The following is a 24,505-nucleotide window of genomic DNA, read 5'->3' as shown; positions in this document are numbered from 1 at the left end:
GGTTTGTGTCATTCCTCATGCATCTTGAGTCTCCCTCAACGTTCTAGAGTTACTGGCTCAGATCTCTAAACCTGTTTTCCTTTCTGCTTGGTTTCAGAGTGGAGAGCAGCCCAACAATATGCAGGTAACTGAAGTCAAGGGACTGTAACTTGTGATTGGGTTGGCTGGATTTTAAACACAAGGGAGGTGGAGAGATCTGAGATTAGAGGAAGCGTCTGTCCAAGAGCCAAGTATGGAGCCTGCATGCACACACACACATACAGCATAATCCTACCTTTGCATACATACGACATGACACATGCCTGCATGTGCACATCTGATTATACTCACACATGCACATTTTTGTGCATGCACATTATACTCACATATGCGCATATCTTCTTTAAAAGCACATCATTTTCTGTGTTTTACCAGATTTGTTTTCATCTGGCAGGAAGGCTGCTAGGGCCTGTTTGTAGGAACCTCTTATCTGAAAGAAGAGATCCTTAAGGTTCTCATCTATCAAATGGGTGTGCTTTGAGGGGTGAGGTGTTGAAGTGCAGGGCACTGGACCAGATGATCTCAGAGGTCACTTTCCATTTTAAAATCCTAACATTGCTATAAAACTGAGGCTCAGAGTTCACATGATGATCTCAAGGTCACACAGAGTGGTGGCATGCAGGAATTGGACCAGCCAGGAGCCTCTTCACCTTGACCAGGAGTTGGGAGAAGTGAGCCTGCCTCCATCTCCACGAATCTATCTTGTTTTCTATCTCTGCTCTCCGTGGCACCTAGTATGGCATTCAGGAAACTTCAGGAAAGAAATATGATTCCTCCTGCGGCTTTCAGGTGCTCAGGAGTGACTTGCAAGCTGCTTCAGTAAACAGGGGTCGTTTTAGGGTGGGAATGACCACCAGGAGCACTACGGTTTACTTGTCAGGGAAGGGGACAGGCAGGGCCCAGAACCGTCCTCCACAAACCTTAAACCCGTGCCTCTGCACAGTGCATGTAACCCTTGATCCGGCCTCGGCGCACCGCAGCCTGGAGGTCTCCGAGGATGGCAAGAGCGTGTCCTCTTGCGCAGCAGTGTCCGGCTTTGTGGCGGGGGACCAGCAGCGGTTCTCTGAGCAGACGTGCGTGCTGAGCTGTGAGCGCTTCTCAACTGGCCGACACTACTGGGAAGTGTATGTGGGACGGCGCAGCCGCTGGTTCCTGGGTGTGTGTCTGGCTGCAGTTCCCCGCTTGGGGCCAGTGCGCCTAAGCCCGGCCAGCGGTTACTGGGTGATGGGGCTGTGGAACCACTGTGAGTACTTCGTCCTGGACCCACACCGCATCGCGCTCACCCTGCGCGTGCCGCCCCGGCGTGTGGGCATCTTCCTGGACTGGGAGGCAGGAAAACTGTCCTTCTTCAACGTGTCCGACGGCTCCCACATCTTCACCTTTACCGACACCTTCTCAGGCACGCTCTGTGCGTATTTCAGGCCCAGAGCTCACGACGGTGGTGAACACCCGGATCCCCTAACCATCTGTCCATTGCCTATTAGGGGGACACAAGACCTGGAAGAGGATGACCGTGACACCTGGTTACAGCCCTATGAGCCCACAGATCCCACCCTGGGCCTAGAGTGAGGCACTCTTTTGCCTGTGGGTCTGGGTCTTTGGCGGCTTCCTGGATACTTTTTGCTCTCCCCCTTTTACGGAAGAAGCATCACAAAAATGTCAGCAAAGGCTAAAGACTCAGCACAGCAGAAAGGGAACAAAAAGAGGAACCTTTGCTTATATGTGTGTGTATACACATATATACATATAAATACACACACACACACACACACACACACACGATTTTCTTTAGGAAAAAGAGGCAATTCCAAAGCTTGTTTGTGTGGATGGTAAGAAAAAGCAAATGAATAACAATAAATTCATGCTGTCATTAGCCACAGTATGCACTGTGGAAGACCAGAAAGAAACTGGAATGGAGGAAAGATGGAGGGAAATCTTACTGGACTGGATAAGAAGAATCGGTTAGCTTGTATATTTTTTATACTTTTTGTGTATGTTTTCTAGTTCTAAAATGTCTAGAAGCAATGACACTTCATAAGCAATGAGTTCACTTAGGGCTTAGATCCCAGTGTTAAATGGCATTTCTCACTGAAATGAACTTTGAGAAATGGCTGATTCCAGGGTTGGAGTAGAGAAAGTACAGGTGAATCTGGAACATTGTGTATTCAAATGTGCTCAGAAACTGATGGGGACATAGGAACTAGGATGAAGAGGCTCCACTAGCCAGTTATGAGACAGCTTGAACATTATAATGAATAATGACAAGAATTGATCAACAAGGAATTGAGCAAATAAGAAAATTCCCTAAGTGTGCCGAGAGGTTTCTCAGTCAGAAAATAAATACAAAAATGCAGAAAAAGGAAAGAAGAAAATGAAAGGTAACTCTATGAACTCACGTATTTTTTTATATGTACAGATATGTGGAGCACACACACATGTGATAGGTATAGGTAGGTAGGTATGTAGGTAAGTAGATAGATGTGTGCCTGCATGCCTATGGTTCCTAGCTCTGTCAGTTTTGACAGCTTAGAAACAATAACACACCTAGCACCCAGAATTTAGCTTTTAGTACTGTTTTCCACAAAAGGAATGAAGGTTTCTTTGAGAAATGGTGGACTCCAGGGCTGAGGCAGGGAAAACACAAAATAGGTGTGATATTATGATTAATAAGTATATATTTGCTCTTCCACCTAGACTCTCACACAGAGCTCTTGAAACCCTTAGAATTTCCTAAATGGTAAGAGCTATTAGGGTGGCTTTTGGTATTCATAACAAGCACCTTTCAACCATACCTTATTTATGTTAATGATATGTCTTTTGGAAAGCCCCCTAAGGATGGGGCTGGTTATCAGAGGAACCAAGTATGTGATTAAAAGGTTAAAACTTAGACCCATCTCCCAACCTCCACCTCCAAACTCAGTGAAGAGAGGCTGGAGATTAAGTGCAATCACCAGTATTGCCAATGACTTAATCAACAGAATATATGTAATGAAACCTACATAAAACTCAAAAGGACCAGGTTCAAAGAGCTTCCAGGTTGGTGAACTCTTGAAGAGGGAGAGAGAGTGGTGCACCCAGAAAGCATGGAAGCCTCACACTTTACCCCATTCCTTGCTTTTTGCATCTCTTCCATTTGGCTGTTCCTGGGTTATAATAAACCAGTAATCTAGTAAACAAACTGTTTTCCTGAGCTCTGTGAGGTGCTCTAGCAAATTACTAAACCTCTGAAGGTTGTGGGAACCTCCAATTTATAGCTGTCAGAAGCACAGGTAACAACCTGGACTTGCAAGGGTGTGTGAAATGAGGGGCAGTCTTATAGGACTGAGTCCTTAACTTTTGGAATATGACACTATCTCTAGGTAAATAGTGTCAGAATTAACAGCTTGGTGTCAAAAAAATATACCAGATGGGTCTAAAAGATCTTGTATTAGGGGGTGCCTGGGTGGCTCAGTCAATTGAACATCTGACTTCGGCTTAGGTCATGATCTTGTGGTTCTTGAATTCGAGCCCCAAGTCAGGCTCTGTGCTGACAGCTCAGAGCCTGGAGCCTCCTAAGGATTCCGTGTCTCCTTCTCTCTCTCTGTCCTTCCCCTGCTCACTCTCTGTCTCTCTTTCAAAAATAAATAGACATTAAAAATATAAATAAATAAATAAATAAATAAATAAAAGATCTTGTACTAGAAAGTACGGAAGTACTCAAAGAATGAAGAGGATTTATTGTCAAATTGGGTGTTGTATGGAAACCAATTTGACAATAAATTTCATATTAAAAAAATAAAGTTTACTGAGAAAGAAAAAAAATCAGCTCAGAATGATCTGCATGCCAAAGGGGCATATTTTGGGGTGGCACATTTGGCTACCCTTCAGCCCAAAAAACAAAATTTTGAACAACACTGAAGAGGATTATAATATGCCACCCCAATATCTGCCACTTTGGAATGAAAATTATTTTGAGCTGAAGGCAATTGAGAATTAACAGATGTAGAAAGAATCTCTCACAGAGCTTATGTTAAAAAAAAAAAAAAGAATGAAGGGGAGATGTCAATCTGACATAAAAGTCAGCTTAAAGGAACTCTACTAGCCAAATTTGATCACAGTAATTAATGGAACTTACAAATAAGTAAAAATAGGAATCCAAGCATATGTATATCTACACTGATATACATAAATAAATGAATACCCAAATAGGGAGAAGAGAAAATTCAACTCTACAACAGAAGTTTCAAAGTATTTCCCACAAAATAGTAATTATTTATTAATTTAGAAGCACAATACACTTGCCAATTTTACAGAGGAGGAGACTGGCAGACATCACAATAACAGAGTGACAAGAGTTAACATCACCAGATATGACATAAATTTATACCATGTGTTTCCTGATGCAAAACAGTGAAGAGAGAACAACAGCATCACGTTTGAGGTATTCCTGCCCCCAAAATTCATAAATCATGAAGAAATAGACAAGCTGGCTGATACTCCTAAAAACTGTCAAGGTCATTAAAAACAAGGCAAGACTAAAGAATTATTTCAGATAGAAGGAAACTAAAGACAGAGGATGACTAATGCAATAGAGTAATATATAGAGAGAATGATAAATGAATGCAGTGGTATAAGTGCTAAATAACTGGCTTTCTGGGAAGAAGAAACTGTAGCACTTGTTCACTTCCATGGTGTAAATACTACTATGGCTGATTTCAAGCCATTGATGCGACATCAGTGATGGATTTGGGAAGAAATGCCCACAACTGGCTCTTAAGCCACCAGCTCCAGCATACCACTGATTTTCTGTGATTCTACATAGAGCATTTGGTCATCTATGTGACCGTTTCTCTAAAAAATCAAATAAGTTCATTTTTGAGTTTATGAGAATGCTTGGCTACCTGTTATTATAAAATTATAGCCTTGTTCAGAAGACATGAATAGACACTTTTCCAAAGAAGACATCCAGATGACTAGCAAGAAGCATGACAAGATGTTCAACATCACTCATCATCAGGGAAATGCAAATCAAAACTGCAGTGAGATATCACCTCACACCTGTCAGAATGGCTAAAATCAATGCAAGAAACAACAGGTGTCAGCGACAATGTGGGAATGCTTTTGCACTGTTGGTGGGAATGCAAACTGGTGCCGCTACTCTGGAAAACAGTATGGAGGGTCCTCAAAAAAATTAAAAATAGAACTACCTTATGATCCAGAAATCACACTACTGGGTATTTATCCAAATATTACAAGAACACTAATTCAAAGGGATACATGCACCCTAATGTTTATAGCAGCGTTATTACAATAAGATATGGAAGCAGCCCGGCGCCCATTGAGTGATGAATGGATAAGGAAGAGAGAGAGAGTGAGATGATGATGATAGATAGATAGATGATAGACAAATAGATAGATGATATATAGATAATGGAGCATTAATCATCCATAAAAAAAGGATGAAATCTGGCCATTTGCAATGACATGGATGTGCTAGAGAGTATTATGCTAAGTGAAATAAGTCAGAGAAAGAAAATACCATATGATTTCACTCATATGTGGAATTTAAGAAACCAAAGGAGCAATGGTAAAAAAGAGATTGAGAGACAAACCAAGAAACGGACTCTTAATTATAGAAAACAAACTGATGGTTACCAGAGGGGAGGTGGGGGGGATGGGTAAAATAAATTATGAGGATTAAAGAGGGCACTTGTGATGAGTACAGGGTGTTGTAGGTAAGTTTTGAATTATTAAGTTGTACACCTGAAACTAATGTTACACTGTATGTTACCTAACTGGATTTAAATAAAGACTTAAAAATAAACTTTAAAATAAAATAAAAACTTAAAAAAATGCTAAGAGAAATAATGGGGAAACAGGGCAAAACAGAGAGAGAGAGAAGCAAATCAAGAAATAGACTCCTGGGGTGCCTGGTAGTTAAATTGATTAAGAAGTGTCTGACTTTGGCTCAGGTCATGATCTCAGGGCTCATGAGTTTGAGCCCTGCATCTGGCTTTCTGCTGTCAGCACAGACCCCACTCTGGATCCTCTGCCCACCTCTCTCTTTATGCCCCTTCCCCTCCAAAAAATTAAACAAACATAATTAAAAAAGAGAAATAGACTCAACTGTAGAGAACAAACTGATGGTTACCAGAGGGGAGGTCAGTCAGGACATAGATTAACTAGGTGATGGGAATTAGGGAGTGCTTTTGTCATGATAAACACTGGGTGATGTATGGAATTGTTGAATCACTATATTGTACACTTGAAACTAATATAACACTGTATGTTAACTAACCATAATTAAAGTAAAAACTTTCTAAAAGTTATAGCCTTATTAACATACTACGTATGATATTCAGAAAAAAATTGGTTATGTATAATCATTTGTATTAGTGTGCAAATATTTTGGTGTCCTACTCACAAATGTTGTATGATAACATTAGAAGTATGTTCCTTGACTGTATACAATGATTATCCATTCCTTTAATATTGTTTTTATGCATTAAATAATAAAAACAAACAGCTGATACAAAAGGCAAGTTAAATTATTTTTAAATAACTGATAGCTCTACCAGTGCATTTTCAGTAATGGGGAAGCCTAGCTTTAAAGTTGAAAGGGATCTTAGACAGTCAGCTACATGTTTTGTGAACCATAGAGCCCATGCTGGAGGCCACCTGAGAGGCTGGAATATTCAGAGTGGAAACCCAGGTCTCCTTCCAGTCAAACACCATGACCCTCTTGAAAGTTTCTAAAAATAGGACATGATATATTCAGTTCTGTCCACTGTTTACATTTTTCATGTAGCTATTCCTCAAAACTGGGAAATAGTGAACACAGAACTTCTGTGTGTATCCCAATGCTGTGTAAAAATACAACTGTGAAGTGAGGCTTCCCTTGCTTGAGGCAGCCCAGGCCTGGCTAACTCACAAGTGCGGGCAGAGCTAAGAGAGGGCCTTAACCTTAACAGAGGATGGGAATAAAATTATTGGCACCGTGGGAATCTTACAGGGGAAACACATATTCCCATGAATTGAGCACTTCAACACATTTTGGTGGGCTTATAAATTGGAAAGTTTTGAGGTCAATTTTGCTAATGTTTACCAATTTCTAAATGTGAGCATCCTCTGACTGAAAAGTTCCATTTCAAGAATCTGATCTAAAAAAATTAAAAAAAAAAAAAAAAAAGGGGCGCCTGGGTGGCGCAGTCGGTTGGGCGTCCGACTTCAGCCAGGTCACGATCTCGCTGTCCGTGAGTTCGAGCCCCGCGTCGGGCTCTGGGCTGACAGCTCAGAGCCTGGAGCCTGTTTCAGATTCTGTGTCTCCCTCTCTCTCTGACCCTCCCCCGTTCATGCTCTGTCTCTCTCTGTCCCAAAAATAAATAAAAAACGTTGAAAAAAAAATTTAAAAAAAAAAAAGAATCTGATCTACATAAATATTCATACCAGCACCTAAATATATAAGAGGATGTTCACTGCAGCAGTGAAAACAAGGGTGGAATACCACATACCTGCTACTAGGAGAACAGATAAAAATGGTCTGTATATGCTATGGGTACTGTTGCACCATAAATTTTACAGGGAGTGTGTGTTATTGCTTTTATAATTTAAAAAGTAAGCCAATGCTTTTTTCCATCTGCTTCATGCAAATGGAAACAATTTCAAGAAAACATTTTTAAAATTTTTTTCATTTATTTATTTTTGAGAGACAGAGAGAGCACAAGTGGGGAGGGGCAGAGAGAGAAGGAGACAGAATCCAAAGCAGCCTTCAGGCTCTGAGCTGTCAGCACAGAGGCTGACACGGGGCTCGAACTCACAAACTGTGAGATCATGACCTGAGCTGAAGTCAGACGCTTAACTGACTGAGCCACCCAGGTGCCCCTACAAGAAAATATTTTTAAAATATATAATTGTGAGTCAAAACCATCTGCTTGGATGGTCTTAACACTACAAGGTAGTGACATGACATGTTTTCGTGTCTGTCATAGTTTTCAAATCACTGCCTTTGATTGCTTCTGTAGATAGAGCCCTTCTTTCTTGTTCCTCAATGGCAGAGTCCACAATGTTCATATAACTTTAAGTGATGTGTCCAGTTTGCAAACTCTGGTCTCCTATCCAACTCTGACATCTGACAGGTTGTGTGCCTGCTGTGGGAGGGGGCTGTTCTGCTTCTAGAGACCTTCTGTTCCTCCCTCTGACAGCTTTTGCTGTTCTCTCAATAATGAGGCAAGAAGGAGAGATGAAGGAAACAGTGCAGCCATACCTCCCCTGGGTCCTCCCCATTCCTCAGTTGCCCCAGCTTGGGCTGAATCCCTAACCTCTGCTCCATTTGTTCATGCCAGGATATACCAATGCTCCTGTGATATTGGGTCCGCTCACTTGGAGACTACATTCTTGGGATGGATAGTGCATCAAATTGGCTCAATTTAGATACTTTCCAGATTTTTTTTTTGACAGAGGAAACACACACCTTGTGTGTGTGCTGTGTTAAAGCAGGAGTTGGGCAGGCTGTCTCCAAGGACCATGCCCTTCAGTTTTCTCTTTCTCTGGGCAGACCAACAATCCCATCACGTAAGATGCAACACATTGGGTGGTACACACCACAAAATTATATATAACTTTTGTAGGGTTGGTCTAGGGGAGTGGCAAATACCCCCACCCTCCTCTCCATGGAGGATAGGGAATTGCATCTCACCATGAACATTCCACTCCTAAGGCTTTGGTGACTCCCCCTTTCCAGTATCTTTCCCATTCTCTGCCCCACACAAAACAAATGAGCTCCTCTTTTAGTCACCTATTTATGTCACACGTTTTAAATTAGTTTATGGTCAATGCAAATCAATTCTATAATGAGTAATCAAAGCATAAATATGAAAATTCAAAATAAGTATTCAACACAAAAAATACAAGCATAAAAGCAGGTTCATTCATACACACACAGCAACATAAGATCCAGTAGATGCTGTTTCAGAGGATAGCAATGCTTGTTCTTCCCCTTAAAGACTATGGCCACATCAGAGGTAGAAAGCCTAAGCTTATCATTATGTGTTCACACATGAGCCAAAATTTGTTTTTAAAAATGCTTTTTATATTGAAACTATTGTAAAAGATATATTTTCCAGAATTAAGCCTCCTCTCTGGCTGCAGTACTAGTTTCTAACATGTAAAATCTAACTGTTACAGAAAGTATTCCAAATGTAACCATCTGGCTCTTAAGTGTTAAAATAAAAAGGGTTTTTTTTTTCAAAAATAATTTAAAGGGATTATTGCAAACTTAACGATGCTGGCATTCTCCCAACTTTACTCCAGCATGGGGGTCTTTGGTTTGGTATCCACAACCTTGGGTCTGAACTTCACCCCATTCCCATCATTCCATGTGCTTCCTTCCCAGGCTCTTCCACTGGCTCCTCCACTCTGGATCCAGGCAGCATTGTGTCTGGTGACTGTGCCTGTTTCCAAAGTCCTGGCTTGGAACTTGTTCCCACACACACCAAGATTCATGGCCCCTCCACACACTGAGGAGACTTGGGAGGCTCTTCCTCCAGCCAGCAGACCCCTGTGTACTGGCTGCCACAATTGGCATCAGGCTGAGGAACTCTCATTGTCTTCCTCTCTCCCAGCAACAATTTGGAGATGATTTTGTAGACCAAGGCCCAAAGCCATGCCATTGTGGGGCTGTGTGTATCTGTCATGGCTGCTTGCCTCCCTGATATGTTCTCCAAACCTCTCCTGGAAAGTGATCTTGGCAAAGAGTTGGTCAGCAAGAGATTTGGGAGAGACCTAGAACTTGGAAACAGAAGTAGTGGGTGGAGTTGGTTAGCATGGGGGCCCTGATGAGAGTTTTTTTTTTTTTTTTGGCCTGAAGTTGGTTTTGGAAGTGTGAACCCCACACAGACGGGGGCCCATCTGTCATCTGACATCTACTAACCTGGGAGCTCACAACCTCATTGTAGGATCAGGTACTGACCACATTTTTAAACTGTCACTTTCCTGATGGACAAGTTGTTCTCAGTATGTCAAAGAAGAAAGAAAAGGGACCAACTGTATTAAGCTAAACAAGGTCAATACAAGAAAATGGATTATTTAAGTTAAATTAAGTCCCTCGGCTGGCAACCTTGGGAGGGAACCTCAGGTACAAAAAAACATAGCCTATTATTTTTGTTCCTTTTCCCTTATGTTCATCTGTTTTGTCTCTTAAGTCCTCATATGAGTGAAGTCATATGATTTTTGTCTTTCTCTGACTAATTTCACTTAGCATAATAACCTCCAGTTCCATCCATGTAGTTGCAAATGGCAAGATTTCATTCCTTTTGATTGCCGAGTAATACTCCATTGTATATATATACCACTTCTTCTTTATCCATTCTTCCATCAATGGAAAAATAATATAAAAACAGGGAGGGGGACAAAACAGAAGAGAATCATGAATATGGAGAAAAAACTGAGGGTTCCTGGAAGGGGTGTGGAGGGGGGATGGACTAAATGGGTAAGGAGCATTAAGGAATCTACTCTTGAAATCATTGTTTGACTATATGCTAACTAAATTGGATGTAAATTTACAAAAATAAAAAAAATAGATGGAGGAAGGGAAGATGATGGCGTAGGAGGACGCTGGGCTCACCACGTCCTGCTGATCGCTTAGATTCCACACACATCTGCCTAAATAACTCAGAAAACTGCCAGAAGACCAGCAGAATGGACTCTCCAGAGCAAAGCAAAGACAAGAGGCCCATGGAAGAGGGTAGGAAGGGCAGAGAAGCCATGTGCACTACACGGACTGGTGGGAGGGAGCCAGGGCAGTGGAGGGGCAGCCCACCTGGCAAGGCAGAGCCCATGAAGTCTGGCTTGCAAAAGCAGGGGCTGGACTGTGTGAGTTCTGACAGCCAGCTGGACTTAATATCTGGAATGTTAAAAGTCAACAGCTTTGCTTTTGGAGAGCGGGGAGGGCAAGAGGACACTGGGAGGGAGAGTTGTTGAGCCCTGGGAGACAGAGCTCAGCTTGGCACGGGAACAAAGGTGCTGGCCAGCACCATTTCCCTCTTCCACCCCCCAGCTGAAACCACAAAGTGAACTAGTTCCCATCACCAAATGTGCGTGCACTGTGCAAACACCCAGTGTTGTGCTTCTCTGGATCCATCCCTCTGATGGGTCTGCCTCCCTCATGGTGCTGCAGGGCCCCTCTCAAAGGGGACCACCCATGGTAAAACGAGCTAAGCCTGCCCCTCCCACCCCTTTGCACCTTGCAGATCCACCCTGGCTAATACGCCAGATCCCACTGAAGCAGCACCACAAGCCTGGCAGTGTACAAATAGCCCAGACAGGGGCCACACCACTCCAGTGAGCCATGCCCCTGGGAGAGGGGAAGATAAGGTACACACCAGTCTGACTGTGGCCCCAGGAGTGGGCTGGCGGCAGACATCGGTCTGACTGCAGCCCTGCCCACCAACACAACTTACTCCAGACAGCAGAGGAGAAGTGCCCTGCAGTTTGGAGCCACCCGAGGGAATACCCAAAATGATTAAACAGAAGAACTCTCCTCAAAAGAAACTCCAGGAAGTAGCGACAGCTAACATATTGATCAAAAACGATTTAAACATTATAACAGAGCAAGAATTTAGAATAATAGTCAAGAAATTAATCACTGGGCTTGAAAAAAGCATAGAGAGCAGAGAATCTATTGCTACAGAGATCAAGGGACTAAGTAATAGGAGGAGCTAAAAAATGCTACAAATGAGGTGCAAAATAAAATGGAGGCGACCACAGCACAGACACAGAGGAGACAATGGGTGAATTCGAAGATAAAATTATGGAAAAAGAGGAAGCTGAGAAAAAGAGAGATAAAAAATATCCAGGAGTATGATGGGAGAATTAGAGAACTAAGTGATGCAATCAAAGGGAACAATAATCATATCATAGGAATTCCAGAAGAAGAAGAGAGAGAAAGGGGCTGAAGGTGTACTTGAACAAATCATAGCCGAGAACTTCCCTGATCTGGGGAAGGAAAAAGACATTGAAATCCAAGAGGCACAGAGAACTCTCTTCAGACATAACTTGAATTGACCTTCTGTATGACGTATCATAGTGAAACTGGCAAAATACAAGGATAAAGAGAAAATTCTGAAAGCAGCTAGGGATAAACATGCTCTAATTTACAGAGGTAGACCCATAAGAGTAGTCACAGACCTATCTACTGAAAGTTGGCAGGCCAGAAAGGAATGGCAGGAAATCTTCAATGTGATGAACAGAAAAAAAAATATGCAGCCAACAATCTCTTATCCAGCAAGCCTATCATTCAGAATACAAGGAGAGATAAAGGTCTTCCCAAACAAAAACTGAAAGAATTCATCACCACTAAACCAGCCCAAAAGAGATCTGAAGGGGGACTCTGTGAGTGAAATGTTGCAAAGACCACAAAGTACCAGAGACATTACTACAAGCGTGAAACCTACAGCCATCACAATGACTCTAAACCCATATCTTTCTATAATAACACTGAATGTAAATGGACTAAATGCGCCAACCAAAATACATAGGGTATCAGAATGGATAAAAAAAAAAAACAAGACCCATCTATTTGCTGTCTACAAGAGACTCATTTTAGACATGAGGACACCTTCAGATTGAAAGTGAGAGGATGGAGAACTATCTATCATGCTACTGGAAGTCACAAGAAAGCTGGGGTATCTAGCCACACTTACATCAGACAAACTAGACTTTAAATTAAAGGCTGTAACAAGAGATGAAGAAGGGCATTATATAATAATTACAGAGTCTATCCATCAGGAAGAGCTAACAATTATAAATGTCTATGCACCGAATACAGGAGCCCCCAAATATATAAAACAATTAATCACAAAAGTAAGCAACCTTATTGATAAGAATGTGGTAATTGCAGGGGACTTTAACATGCCACTTACAACAATGGATAGATCTTCTAGACACACGGTCAATGAAGAAACAAGGGCCCTGGATGATACATTGGATCAGATGGACTTGACAGATATATTTAGAACTCTGCATCCCAAAGCAACAGAATATACTTTCTTCTCGAGTGCACATGGAACATTCTCCAAGATAGATCACATACTGAGTCACAAAACAGCCCTTCATAAGTATAAAATAATTGGGATCACACCATGCATACGTTCAGACCACAATGCTATGAAGCTTGAAATCAACCACAGGAAAAAGTCTGGAAAACCTCCAAAAGCATGGAGGTTAAAGAACACCCTACTAAAGAATGAGTGGGTCAACCAGGCAATTAGAGAAGAAATTTAAAAATACATGGAAACAAATGAAAATGAAAATACAACAATCAAAACCCTTTGGGATCCAGTGAAGGCAGTCCTGAGAGGAAAATACATTGCAATCCAGGCCTATCTCCAGAAACAAGAAAAATCCCAAATACAAAATCTAACAGCACACCTAAAGGAAATAGAAGCAGAGCAGCAAAGACACCCCAAACCCAGCAGAAGAAGAGAAATAATAAAGATCAGAGCAGAAATAAACAATATAGAATCTAAAAAAAAATTGTAGAGCAGATCAATGAAACCAAGAGTTAGTTTTTTGAAAAAATAAACAAAACTGATAAACCTCTAGCCAGGCTTCTCAAAAAGAAAAGGGAGAGGACCCAAATAGATAAAATCATGAATGAAAATGGAATTATTACAACCAATCCCTCAGAAATACAAGCCATTATCAGGGAATACTATAAAAAATTATATGCCAACAAACTGGACCTGGAAGAAATGGACAAATTCCTAAGCACCCATGCACTTCCAAAACTCAAACAGGAATAAATAGAAAACTTGAACAGACCCATAACCAGTGAAGAAATTGAATCAGTCATCAAAAATCTCCCAAGGAAAGAGTCCAGGACCAGATGGCTTCCCAGGGGAATTCTACCAGATATTTAAAGCAGAGATAATACCTATCCTTCTCAAGCTGTTCCAAAAATACAAAGAGAAGGAAGACTTCCAGACTCATTCTATGAAGCCAGTATTACTTTGATTCCTAAACCAGACAGAGACCCAGCAAAAAAAAAAAAAAAAAAAAGAACTACAGGCCAATATCCCTGATGAATATGGATGCAAAAATTCTCAATAAGATACTAGCAAATTGAATTCAACAGCATATAAAAAGAATTATTCACCATGATCAAGTGGGATTCACTCCTTGGCTGCAGGGCTTGTTCAATATTTGCAAATCAGTCAATGTAATACATCACATTAATAAAAGGAAAGAAAAGAGCCATATGATCCTGTCAATCTCTGCAGAAAAAGTATTTGACAAAATACAGCATCCTTGCTTAATAAAAGCCCTCAAGAAAGTTGGGATAGAAGGAACATACTTAAACATCATAAAAGCCATTTATGAAAAGCCCACAGCTACTATCATCATCAATAGAGAAAGACTGAGAGCTTTCCCCCTGAGATCAGGAACACCGCAGGGATGTCCACTCTCACCACTGTTTTTTAACATAGTGTTGGAAGTTCTAGCGTCAGCAATCGGACAACAAAAGGAAATCAAAGGCATCAAATTTGGCAAAGATGAAGCCAAAGTTTCACTTTTCGCAGATGACATGATACTCTACGTGGAAAACCCAACGGACTCCACTAAAAGTCTGCTAGAACTGATACATGAATTCAGCAAAGTTGCAGGATACAAAATCAATGTACAGAAATCAGCTGCATTCTTATACACTAATAATGAAGCAAAAGAAAGACAAATAAAGAAACTGATCCCATTCACAATTGCACCAAGAAGCATAAAATACCTAGGAATAAACCTAACCAAAGATGTAAAAGATCTGTATCCTGAAAACTATAGAAAGCTTATGAAGGAAATTGAAGAAGATGCAAAGAAATGGAAAAACATTCTGTGCTCATGGATTGGAAGAATAAATATTGTCAAAATGTCAATGCTACCCAAAGCTATCTACACATTCAATGCAATCCCAATCAAAATTGCACCAGCATTCTTCTCGAAGCTAGAACAAGCAATCCTAAAATTTATCTGGAACCACAAAAGACCCCGAATAGCCAGAGTAATTTTGAAGAAGAAGACCAAAGCGGGAGGCATCACAATCCCAGACTTTAGCCTCCACTGCAAAGCTGTAATCATCAAGATAGCATGCTATTGGCTCAAAAACAGACACATAGACCAATGGAATAGAATAGAAACCCCAGAACTAGACCCACAAAAGTATGGCCAACTCATCTTTGACAAAGCAGGAAAGAATATCCAATAGAAAAAAGACAGTCTCTTTAACAAATGGTGCTGGGAGAACTGGACAGCAACATGCAGAAGGATGAAACTAGACCACTTTCTCACACCATTCACAAAAATAAACTCAAAATGGATGAAGGACCTGACTGTGAGACAGGAAACCATCAAAACCCTAGAGGAGAATACAGGAAAAGACCTCTCTGACCTCACCGCAGCAATTTCTTACTTGACATATCCCCAAAGGCAAGGGAATTAAAAGCAAAAATGAACTATTGGGACATCATGAAGATAAAAAGCTTCTGCAGAGCAGAGGAAACAATCAACAAAACTAAAAGGCAACCAACGGAATGGGAAAAGATATTTGCAAATGACATATCAGACAAAGAGCTAGTATCCAAAATCTATAAAGAACTTACGAAACTCCACACAGGAAAAACAAATAATCCAGTGAAGAAATGGGAAGTTAACATGAATAAACACTTTTCCAAAGAAGACATCCAGCTGGCCAACAACAGGCACATGAAAAGATGCTCAACGTCGCTTCTCATCAGGGAAATACAAATCAAAACCACACTCAGATACCACCTCTCATCAGTCAGGGTGGCTAAAATGAACAAATCAGGAGACTATAGATGCTGGTGAGGATGTGGAGAAACCCTCTTGCACTGTTGGTGGGAACGCAAACTGGTGCAGCCACTCTGGAAAACAGTGTGGAGTTTCCTCAAAAATTAATAATAGACCTACCCTATGACCCAGCAGTAGCACTGCTAGGAATTTACCCACAGGATACAGGAGTGCTGAGGCACAAGGGCACTTGTACCCCAATATTTATAGCAGCACTTCCAACAATAGCCAAATTATGGAAAGAGTCTAAATGTCCATCAAGTGATGAATGGATAAAGAAATTGTGGTTTATATACACAATGGAATACTACTTGGCAATGAGAAAGAATGAAATATGGCCTTTTGTAGCAATGTGGATGGAACTGGAGGCTGTTATGTTAATTGAAAAAAGTCATACAGACTTTTCACTCTTATGTGGATCTGTTTACACTCTTATGTGGATCCTGAGAAACTTAACAGAAGGCCATGGGGGAGAGGAAGGAAAAAAAAGGTTAGAGAGGGCAGGAGCTAAAACATAAGAGACTCTTAAAAACTGAGAACAAATCGTTGGGTGGGTGATGGGTATTGAGGAGGGCACCTGTTGGGATGAGCACTGGGTGTTGTATGGAAACCAATTTGACAATAAATTTCATATTAAAAAAAAATCAAATAGTAAACAATAATCTCCCCAAAAACCGGAGTCCAGGGTCATATGGCTTTCCAGAGAAATTCTACCAAACATCTAAGGAAGAGTTAGCACCTATTCTTTTGAAGTTGTTCCAAAAAAATAGAAATGGAAGAAAAGTTGGAAACTCATTGTATGAAGCCAGCATTAACTTGATTGGAAAACCAAAGACCCCACTAAAAAGGAGACCTAAAGACCAAATTCCCTAATGGACATGGATGCAAAAATACTCAAGACACTTGCCAACCGGATCCAACAGTACATTAAAAGAATTATTCACCACCACCAAGTGGGATTTATATCTGGGTTGCAGGGCCAGTTCAATATCTGCAAAACAAGCAGTGTGATACATCATATCAATAAAAGAAGGACAAGAACGACATGATCTTCTCAATAGCTGCAGAGAAAGCATTTGACAAAATACGCATCCTTTCTTGATAAAAACCCTCAAGAAAGTAGGGATACAAGGATCATACTTCGAGATCATAAAAGCCATAAGTGAAAGAACCGCCACTAATATCCTCAATGGGGAAAAAACCGAGAGCTTTCCCCCTAGGGTCAGGAACAAGACAGGAATGTCCACTCTCACCACTGTTTTTCAACATAGTATTGGAAGTCTTAGCCTTAGCAGTCAGACAATCAGCAAGATACTCTTTGCAGGCAACATGATACTCTATATGGAAAACCCAAAAATTCCACCAAAAACCTTCTGGAACTGATCCATGAATTCAGCAAAATAACAATATAAAATCAGTTCACAGAAATGGGGTGAATTCCTATACATCAATAATGAAGCAACAGAAAGAAAACCAGGGAATTGATCCTATTTACAATTGCACCATAAACCATAAAATACCTAGGAATAAACCCAACCAAAGAGGTGAAAAATCAATACACTGAAAACTATATTAAACTTCTGAAAGAAATTGAAGACACAAAAAAAGGGGAAAATATTCCATGCTCCTGGATTGGAAGAATAAATATTGTTAAAATGTCAATACTACCCATAGCAATTTACATATTTAATGTAATCCCTATCAAGGTAACACCAGCATTCTTCACATAGCTAGAACAAACAATCCTACAATTTGTATGGAACCACAAAAGACCCCAAATACCCAAAGAAATCCTGAAAGAGAAAACCAAAGCTGGAGGCATCACAATCCTGGACTTCAAGATGTATTACAAAGCTGTAATCATTGAGACAGTATGGTACTGGTACAAAAACAGACACTCAGATCAATGGAACAGAACAGAGAACTGAGAAATGGACCCACAAACGTATGGCCAACTAATATTTGACAAAGCAGGAAAGAATATCCAGCGGAATAAAGACAGTCTCTTCAGCAACTGGCGCTGGGATAACTGGACAGCGGCATGCAGAAGAATGAACCTGGGCCACTTTCTTACACCATACACAAAAATAAACTCAAAATGGATGGCAGACCCAAACATAAGACAGGAAGCCATCAAAACCCTAGACGGGAAAGCAGGCAAAACCCCCTTTGACCTCAGCCACAGAAATTTCTTACTCAACATGTCTCCAAAGGCAAGGGCAACAAAAGCAAAAATGAACTATGGGGACCTATTCAAAATGAAAAGCTTCTGCACAGCAAAGGAAATAATTAGCAAAACTAAAAGGCAACCAACAGAATGGGAGAAGATATCTGCAAAGGACATATCAGATAAAGGGTTAGTATCCAAAATCTATAAAGAACTTATCAAACTCAACGCCCAAAAAACCAATAATCCAGTGAAGAAATGGGCAAAAGACATGAATACACACTTCTCCAAAGAAGACATCCAGATGGCTAATAGACACATGAAAAAATGCTCAATATCACTCATCATCAGGGAAAGACAAATTAAAAGCTCAATGAGATATCACCTTACATCTGTCAGAATGGCTAAAATTAACAACTCAGGCAACAACAGATGTTGGCAAGGATGCAGAGAAAGAGGATCTCTTTTGCACTGCTGGTGGAATGCAACCTGGTGCCACCACTCTGGAAAGCAGTGTGGAGGTTTCTCAAAAAATTAAAAACAGAACTACCCTATGACCCAACAGTTGCACTAACAGGTATTTATCCAAGGGATATAGGTGTGCTGTTTCAAAAGAGCACATGCACCCCAATGTTTGTAGCGGTGCTATCAACAATAGCCAAAGTATGGAAAGATCCCAAATGTCCATCAATGGATGAATGGATAAATAAGATGTGACATATATATATATCACATATACATATTGTATATACATATACAATGGAGTATTACTCGGCAATCAAAAAGAATCAAATCTTGCCATTTGCAACTATGTGGATGGAACTAGAGGGCATTATGCTAAGCGAAATTAGTCAGTCAGAGAAAGACAAATATCATATTATTTCACTCATATGAGGACTTTGAGAGACAAAACAGATGAACACAAGGGAAGGGAAGCAAAAATAATAGAAAAACCAGGGAGGGGGACAAAACATAAGAGGCTCTTAAATACGGAGAACAAACAGAGGGTTACTGGAGGGGTTGTGTGGGGGATGGGCTAAATTGGTAAGGGGCATTAAGGAATCTGCCCCTGAAGTCATTGTTTCACTATAGGCTAACTAACTTGGATATAAATTTTAAAAAAAGAAAGAAAGAAAGAAACAGTAGAGACCCACGTGGTAGCGAAAGACCTCTGTAAAAGTCAGGCAGGGCAGACATGGAGTGGTGCTGAACTGCATAGACCTCAGACAGAGCAGAAGCTCAGGTGGACTGGGACTGGGACCATGGTGGTCCCTTTTTCAGAGAACAAGAAGCTTCACCTGGCATCAGGTGCTTGGTAAAGTCATCCATTGTGGATATGGCCAATGTACTTAAAGCCTAGAAGGTGTCATGCCTTGCACCAGGGGCTGTATTTTATGGCCTAGCAGGGAGTAAAGGCATCGACCACTTACATGTAGCAGGAGCATGAGGGCTGGGAACTGAGAAACTGTGGAGTGAAGTGGGTGTATGATGGGATCCCTGCCTGAGCAGGGGATAAGGTGGGGACAAGGAAGGTCTCTGGGAGGAAAGAGGCCTGAAAGATGAGGAGTTAGCTCGATCCCCAGAAGAAAGCACCACAGAGTGGGAAAAGGCACAGTTCATGCAACAAAAGCAAGAAATCCTTTGAAAACCTGAAAACTGCAGCAGGGCTGGGGTACAATACGTGACTGGAGGTGGCTTGGAGGCCAGACTGGGAGGCCCTGCAGACCAGAAAAAGGGAGCCAGGTATTCCTTAAAGGGCAAGAGACCATGGGTGATTCGTCATGCCAAAATTCAAATCAGAGTTTTTACTTTTAAAAGTAAAACAGTCCCTGTTTAAAACAGTCCCTGTTCCTCAGACTGTAAATGAGTGGGTTGAGCATTGGAGTGAGGATGGTGTAGAAGATGGAGGTGGCTTGGTCTCTCTCTCGCTGGTGTTTTAGTGGAGGCCCACTGCATGTAGCTGAACATGGCTCCTCCATAGTACAGACCCACCACGGCCAGGTGGGAGGAACAAGTGGTCAGAGCCTTCTGTTTACCCTCAGTGGAGGGAATCCTAATGACAGCTTCAAGGGCCTGGGCATAGGAAACCACAATGACACCAAGGGGCGGCAGCAGCAGCATGACCACACAGCAAGCATAGATGAGATCCTCAAAGAGCGAGGTGTCAACACATGAGAGGTGCAGCAAGGCAGGGACCTCACAGAAGAAGTGATCCACCTCCAGAGAGTGACAGCAGAGGAAACTTAAGACAATGCCCACATCCATAACACTGTCAGCCACCCCACCCATCCAGGATGCCAGGGCCAGGAGGGAGCAAACCTGCCAGTTCATAAGCACAGGATACTGCAGGGGGTGGCAGACTGCCACATACCAGTCATAGGCCATGATTGCCAAGAGGAAGCACTCTGCTCCTCCTACCATGACCACTAGGAAGACCTGAGTAGAACAGCCACCCCAAGAGATGAACTTATGGCCCAAGAGATTAGCTGCCATCTTGGGCACCACTGTGTTCATCATGATCAGATCCATGATGGAGAGTTGGGTGAGGAAAAAGTACATTGGAGTGTGCAGGTGCCTATTAGCCTGGATGAGCAGGAGAAAGATGTTGCCAACCAGGGCAGCAACAAAGGCCAGAAGGATAAGGGGAAAAAAAAGAGGAAATCATATGTTGAGTAACTGAACGGTCCCAAAAGGATGAAGTCTGATATTGAGGTGCGGCTCCAGAGATCTATGGCTGAGATCCTGAGAACAAAGGAGCAAACAAATGAAACTACTAATCTGGCATCTCCAAATAACCATATTTCTCCTGTTTCTTCTAAAAGACAGAGCCTGACCCTCTGACATGGCCCCACCCTTTCCTCCTGCAGTGAAAATCCATTTTTTCTTCAGCTTCCCTCAGATCCTTATGTACCAAGATTTTATCCTTACTTCTCTCAAAACACAAGGAGCAGAACCCCAGAGGAAGGGAGCCAGTGAATGCAAGGGATAGAGATAAGGGGCTTAAATGACAGGTGAATAGCTATAGATTTAAGACATGGGTTTAAGAGGGGAAGTGAGGTATTGGGAGACAAGAAAGAGAAAGGAGGAGAGAAAAGGGATGACAGGTGTAAGGATAAATGCAAACTAAAAATTAGGAGCACCTGGGTGGCTCAGTCAGTTATGCTCCCAACTCTTGATTTTGGCTCAAGTCATGATCTACTGTTTGTGGGATTGAGCCTCACGTTGGGGGCTCTGCGCTGACACTGAAGAGCCTGCTTAGGATTCTTATTATGCCCCATCTCCCCATTAAAAGAAACAAATAAATAAACATTTATTAAAAAAATAAAAGAAGTGATTACCCCCTCTTAGAGCATTTACTTTAGAAAACTTCTCATTGTAACCTCCTTGTTTCTGCCTTTTATTTAAAACTTTTAAAAACTAAGTAAGCTTCTTGCCAGCTTTCTGATCAAGGAATGTCTTTCTTAAGGACCTAGGATCCATCTCTTTGAAATGTAATCATCAAGGAAGGTAGTGCCCCTATCTCCCAGGCTCTGTGGGAGAGTAGGACCCTAATTCAGCAGGCACCATGCTCTAAGTGGCAAAACCACCTCTTGTCATAAAGTGTGAGAAGTTTATTTTTCCTTTGGATAAAGCCAATTAACTAACACAGATTGCAACCCCATTTACCAGGTGAATCTAAGATGAGCTACGTGTCACAAATGGTACTGTCAAATCCTCTTACTTGAAGACCAGTTCTTGTTTATCTCAAAAGCATATTTGTAATGGGTTGTTACTGCCTGTCTATAAAAGGGTGATATTTCTTCTGTTTTACATTCTCTCAGCAGATTACCTCAGTAATGGGCATCACATTCTGGTTTAATGCTTGTTCAAAAATAAAAATGTTTTCTATGTTGGAAGAAAATTTTCATTTTATTTGTTTGTTTGTTTCCTTATTTATTTATGTGATTTACTTACTGTGTTTCTCCAATACAGGTACTGAAACAGAGCTAAATATTGATTTCAAATGTATCATGAGAATCTCATGATGCCTCTCTGGACATATCCACCACTCTCTTCCTTGGAAAGTAGAGAAGAGACTGGAATATGCCTATCTCCCGGTTGTACACCAGTCACTTCACATAGTGCCAAACCTAGGTTAAGTACTAAGCTAATTAGAACCACTGAATATTCTAAGACACTCTTACTGAATTTACTAATGAAGGGACAGCCAGTGCTCACTCCAGAAATGGTGGAACTCCAGGGGATATCCTTTTTTAAAATTTATTTATTAAGTAAAGATGCCTTGATACCACCCCTGGGTCTCTGGGTCACTGAGTATGAAAAAGGTCCCTATATGTGGATTTTTAAAAGCCTTCCAGGTGATTATGATGGGGAAATAGGTTTACATGCACTGGAATAGGGCCATCTGTGTGCATAACTCTGGCTTTATTTTGGAAGTGGTGAGAAAGCTGTCTAGAGTCAGATCATGGCAGTAGATAGGAAAGTCATAAGACATAGCAAGTTACAGAGACATTCCAGTAAATGGAGCCAGAATACATCTCAGGGATGTAGATTCCAAGATCAGCACAGGCAGGAAAGGAACACAGCCACAGTCACCAGAGTGGCATGGGCACATGTGTGGGAAGGGTCAACAGGTCTGCCTGCTGACTGTGGAGCTCAGTCCAGAGACTAGAGAATGGATAAACAAGGACACAATTTTGCCCAGTTAAACTAGATTACCATCTATCTGGTCTCTGATGCCAACAACTTTTGTCACTTGACATCAAGGAGGTATCTGTGTCCAGTGTAAGTCTCTAGGCTGAAGACTGAAGTCAGAAGAACTTCTCCCACTTCTTGGTCACTTTTAGTATCTCATCTGTCAGGTCTTCCCTCACACCCTTCAGCACCTCCCAACCCCATTCAGCTCACCACAGTTCAGCTTCTGCTCCACCTTGTGAATCTCAGCTGAGATGTGCCAGACCCAAGAACCATGCAAATATCTAATCTTTAGGGCAATGTGTGACCAAATGGTGGCTTGGGAAAGGCTTTACACACACTTTCCTCCAAACTCCAAGGCCCCAAAATAAAAACTTATGGAACTAACCATCCAAGATGTTCTTCTGTTTCTCATAAAACTGACAATGAGCTCATGTCCCAGGTTTATATCTCTAGTTGCATATCAGATGTTTCAGGACACCTAATCCAGCTCATAATGAGCTCAGGGCATAGACAGAATCTCCACACTAAGGAAGAAACCAAAATTAATGAATTGACTTCAGGAAAAAGTTCATTCCCCCATAGCCATAACTCTGAAAAACACCCCAGATTGCATCTAAACAAAGGAAGAAGGCACCTACGGGACATCCCCTGACATATTCACTCACACTTCTCTCAGAGGTCTTCACCCTTACCTCACCCATGGGTGCTGGAAGAGAACATGATCATCACTGAGGGTCAGAGTGAATACCTAAACCTACAATCTGGGAGTTTTGTCATGCATGACAGGAGCCTGGTCAGTTATTCTGCAAAACTTGTACTCCGTTGATGTTCTATTTTATTTGATTGGTCATTCAACAAATACTTACTGAGCACTGTGGACATAAATGAAGACCAGCCAAATGAGGAAAGAAAAGTCTATTCAGAACTTTTATATCAAGGCAGTCAGCCACTTCCACTTGTATTTTGGCAGAGACTCAAAGGTAGAGGAGTGGTTAAACTTTAGAGTGGAAAAAAAGAGAAGCTTCAGGTTTGCTCCAACTGGGAATTGTTGGCATAGGAAAGAAGGAGATAGGTTAACTAAAAGCAGGGTGGTTAGGGACATGTTGGGATTTCTCTGGTTTGTCTTAAGTTGGAAGTGGAGAATTAGGGAAGCTGGAAGTTATTAGCCAAAAATATTAATTTGAGTACTATTGTTACAGAAATTACCGTTTATCTTCCTAGATTTTACTAAAGTTAGAAGTCCGATTTCTTCCAAGTGGACTTATGGCAGGCTGACTTCCTAGGCTGTTTATTATAGATAAGGGGGTTGATTCCTGGACAAATTGCTATAGTTTGTGGGTCAGAGTTCTATTTTTGCGCCATGATCCAGCCATTGTTGGTTTGTATGTTGTATCACAGCAATGTGATGACTTATCCCTGGAAGTAGGAACCTGGAATCTGCATTATTGAGGAATATTTACCAGGTGGTTATTTCTCCCTGAAAAAGCTTGAGAAGCATTGAGAAGAGGATGGGATGACACTGCCTATTATCTCAATTAAGGCTATGTTAGAGGGGTTCCCATGGCTATCTCACAATTCTCATCTATGTCAGCTGAGAGAGGAATCAAAGGAAAGAGCTCAGAACTCATGCTTAAGATGGATCTCCCTGATGTGCTATAATGGCTTCTCAACTACCTTGCTCTGCTCTGAGGTCTCACATTAGGATAGGGTTGTGTTGCTTATTTGATGTTCATTCCTACTTCCAGTGGATGATGCTCCAGCTCAGAAGAG

General features: G+C 41.5%; 2 protein-coding genes across 2 annotated transcripts in view; one reads left to right on the top strand and one right to left on the bottom strand.

Annotated features, from left to right (window-relative positions):
- BTNL9 (butyrophilin like 9) overlaps nucleotides 1-6,555 on the top strand; it is a 33,722-nt gene extending 27,167 nt beyond the window's left edge. Inside the window, exons 10-11 of the mRNA XM_058740206.1 lie at nucleotides 98-124; nucleotides 983-6,555. Of these exons, the coding sequence (XP_058596189.1) occupies nucleotides 98-124; nucleotides 983-1,608 (653 nt within the window). The 3' untranslated portion in view covers nucleotides 1,609-6,555. The remainder of the gene's footprint in view (nucleotides 1-97; nucleotides 125-982) is intronic.
- Nucleotides 6,556-19,870: 13,315 nt separating this feature from the next.
- On the bottom strand, nucleotides 19,871-20,566 carry LOC131483568 (olfactory receptor 2M4-like). The gene has a single exon (XM_058681896.1). It carries the CDS (start codon nucleotides 20,564-20,566, stop codon nucleotides 19,871-19,873), a length of 696 nt encoding a protein of 231 aa, XP_058537879.1.
- Between the last annotated feature and the right edge of the window lie 3,939 nt (nucleotides 20,567-24,505).

The sequence above is a fragment of the Neofelis nebulosa genome, chromosome 1 (genome assembly GCF_028018385.1).
Source record: "Neofelis nebulosa isolate mNeoNeb1 chromosome 1, mNeoNeb1.pri, whole genome shotgun sequence".
NCBI classification, from domain to species: Eukaryota; Metazoa; Chordata; class Mammalia; order Carnivora; family Felidae; genus Neofelis; species Neofelis nebulosa.
This window is presented reverse-complemented; position numbering and strand designations above follow the sequence as displayed.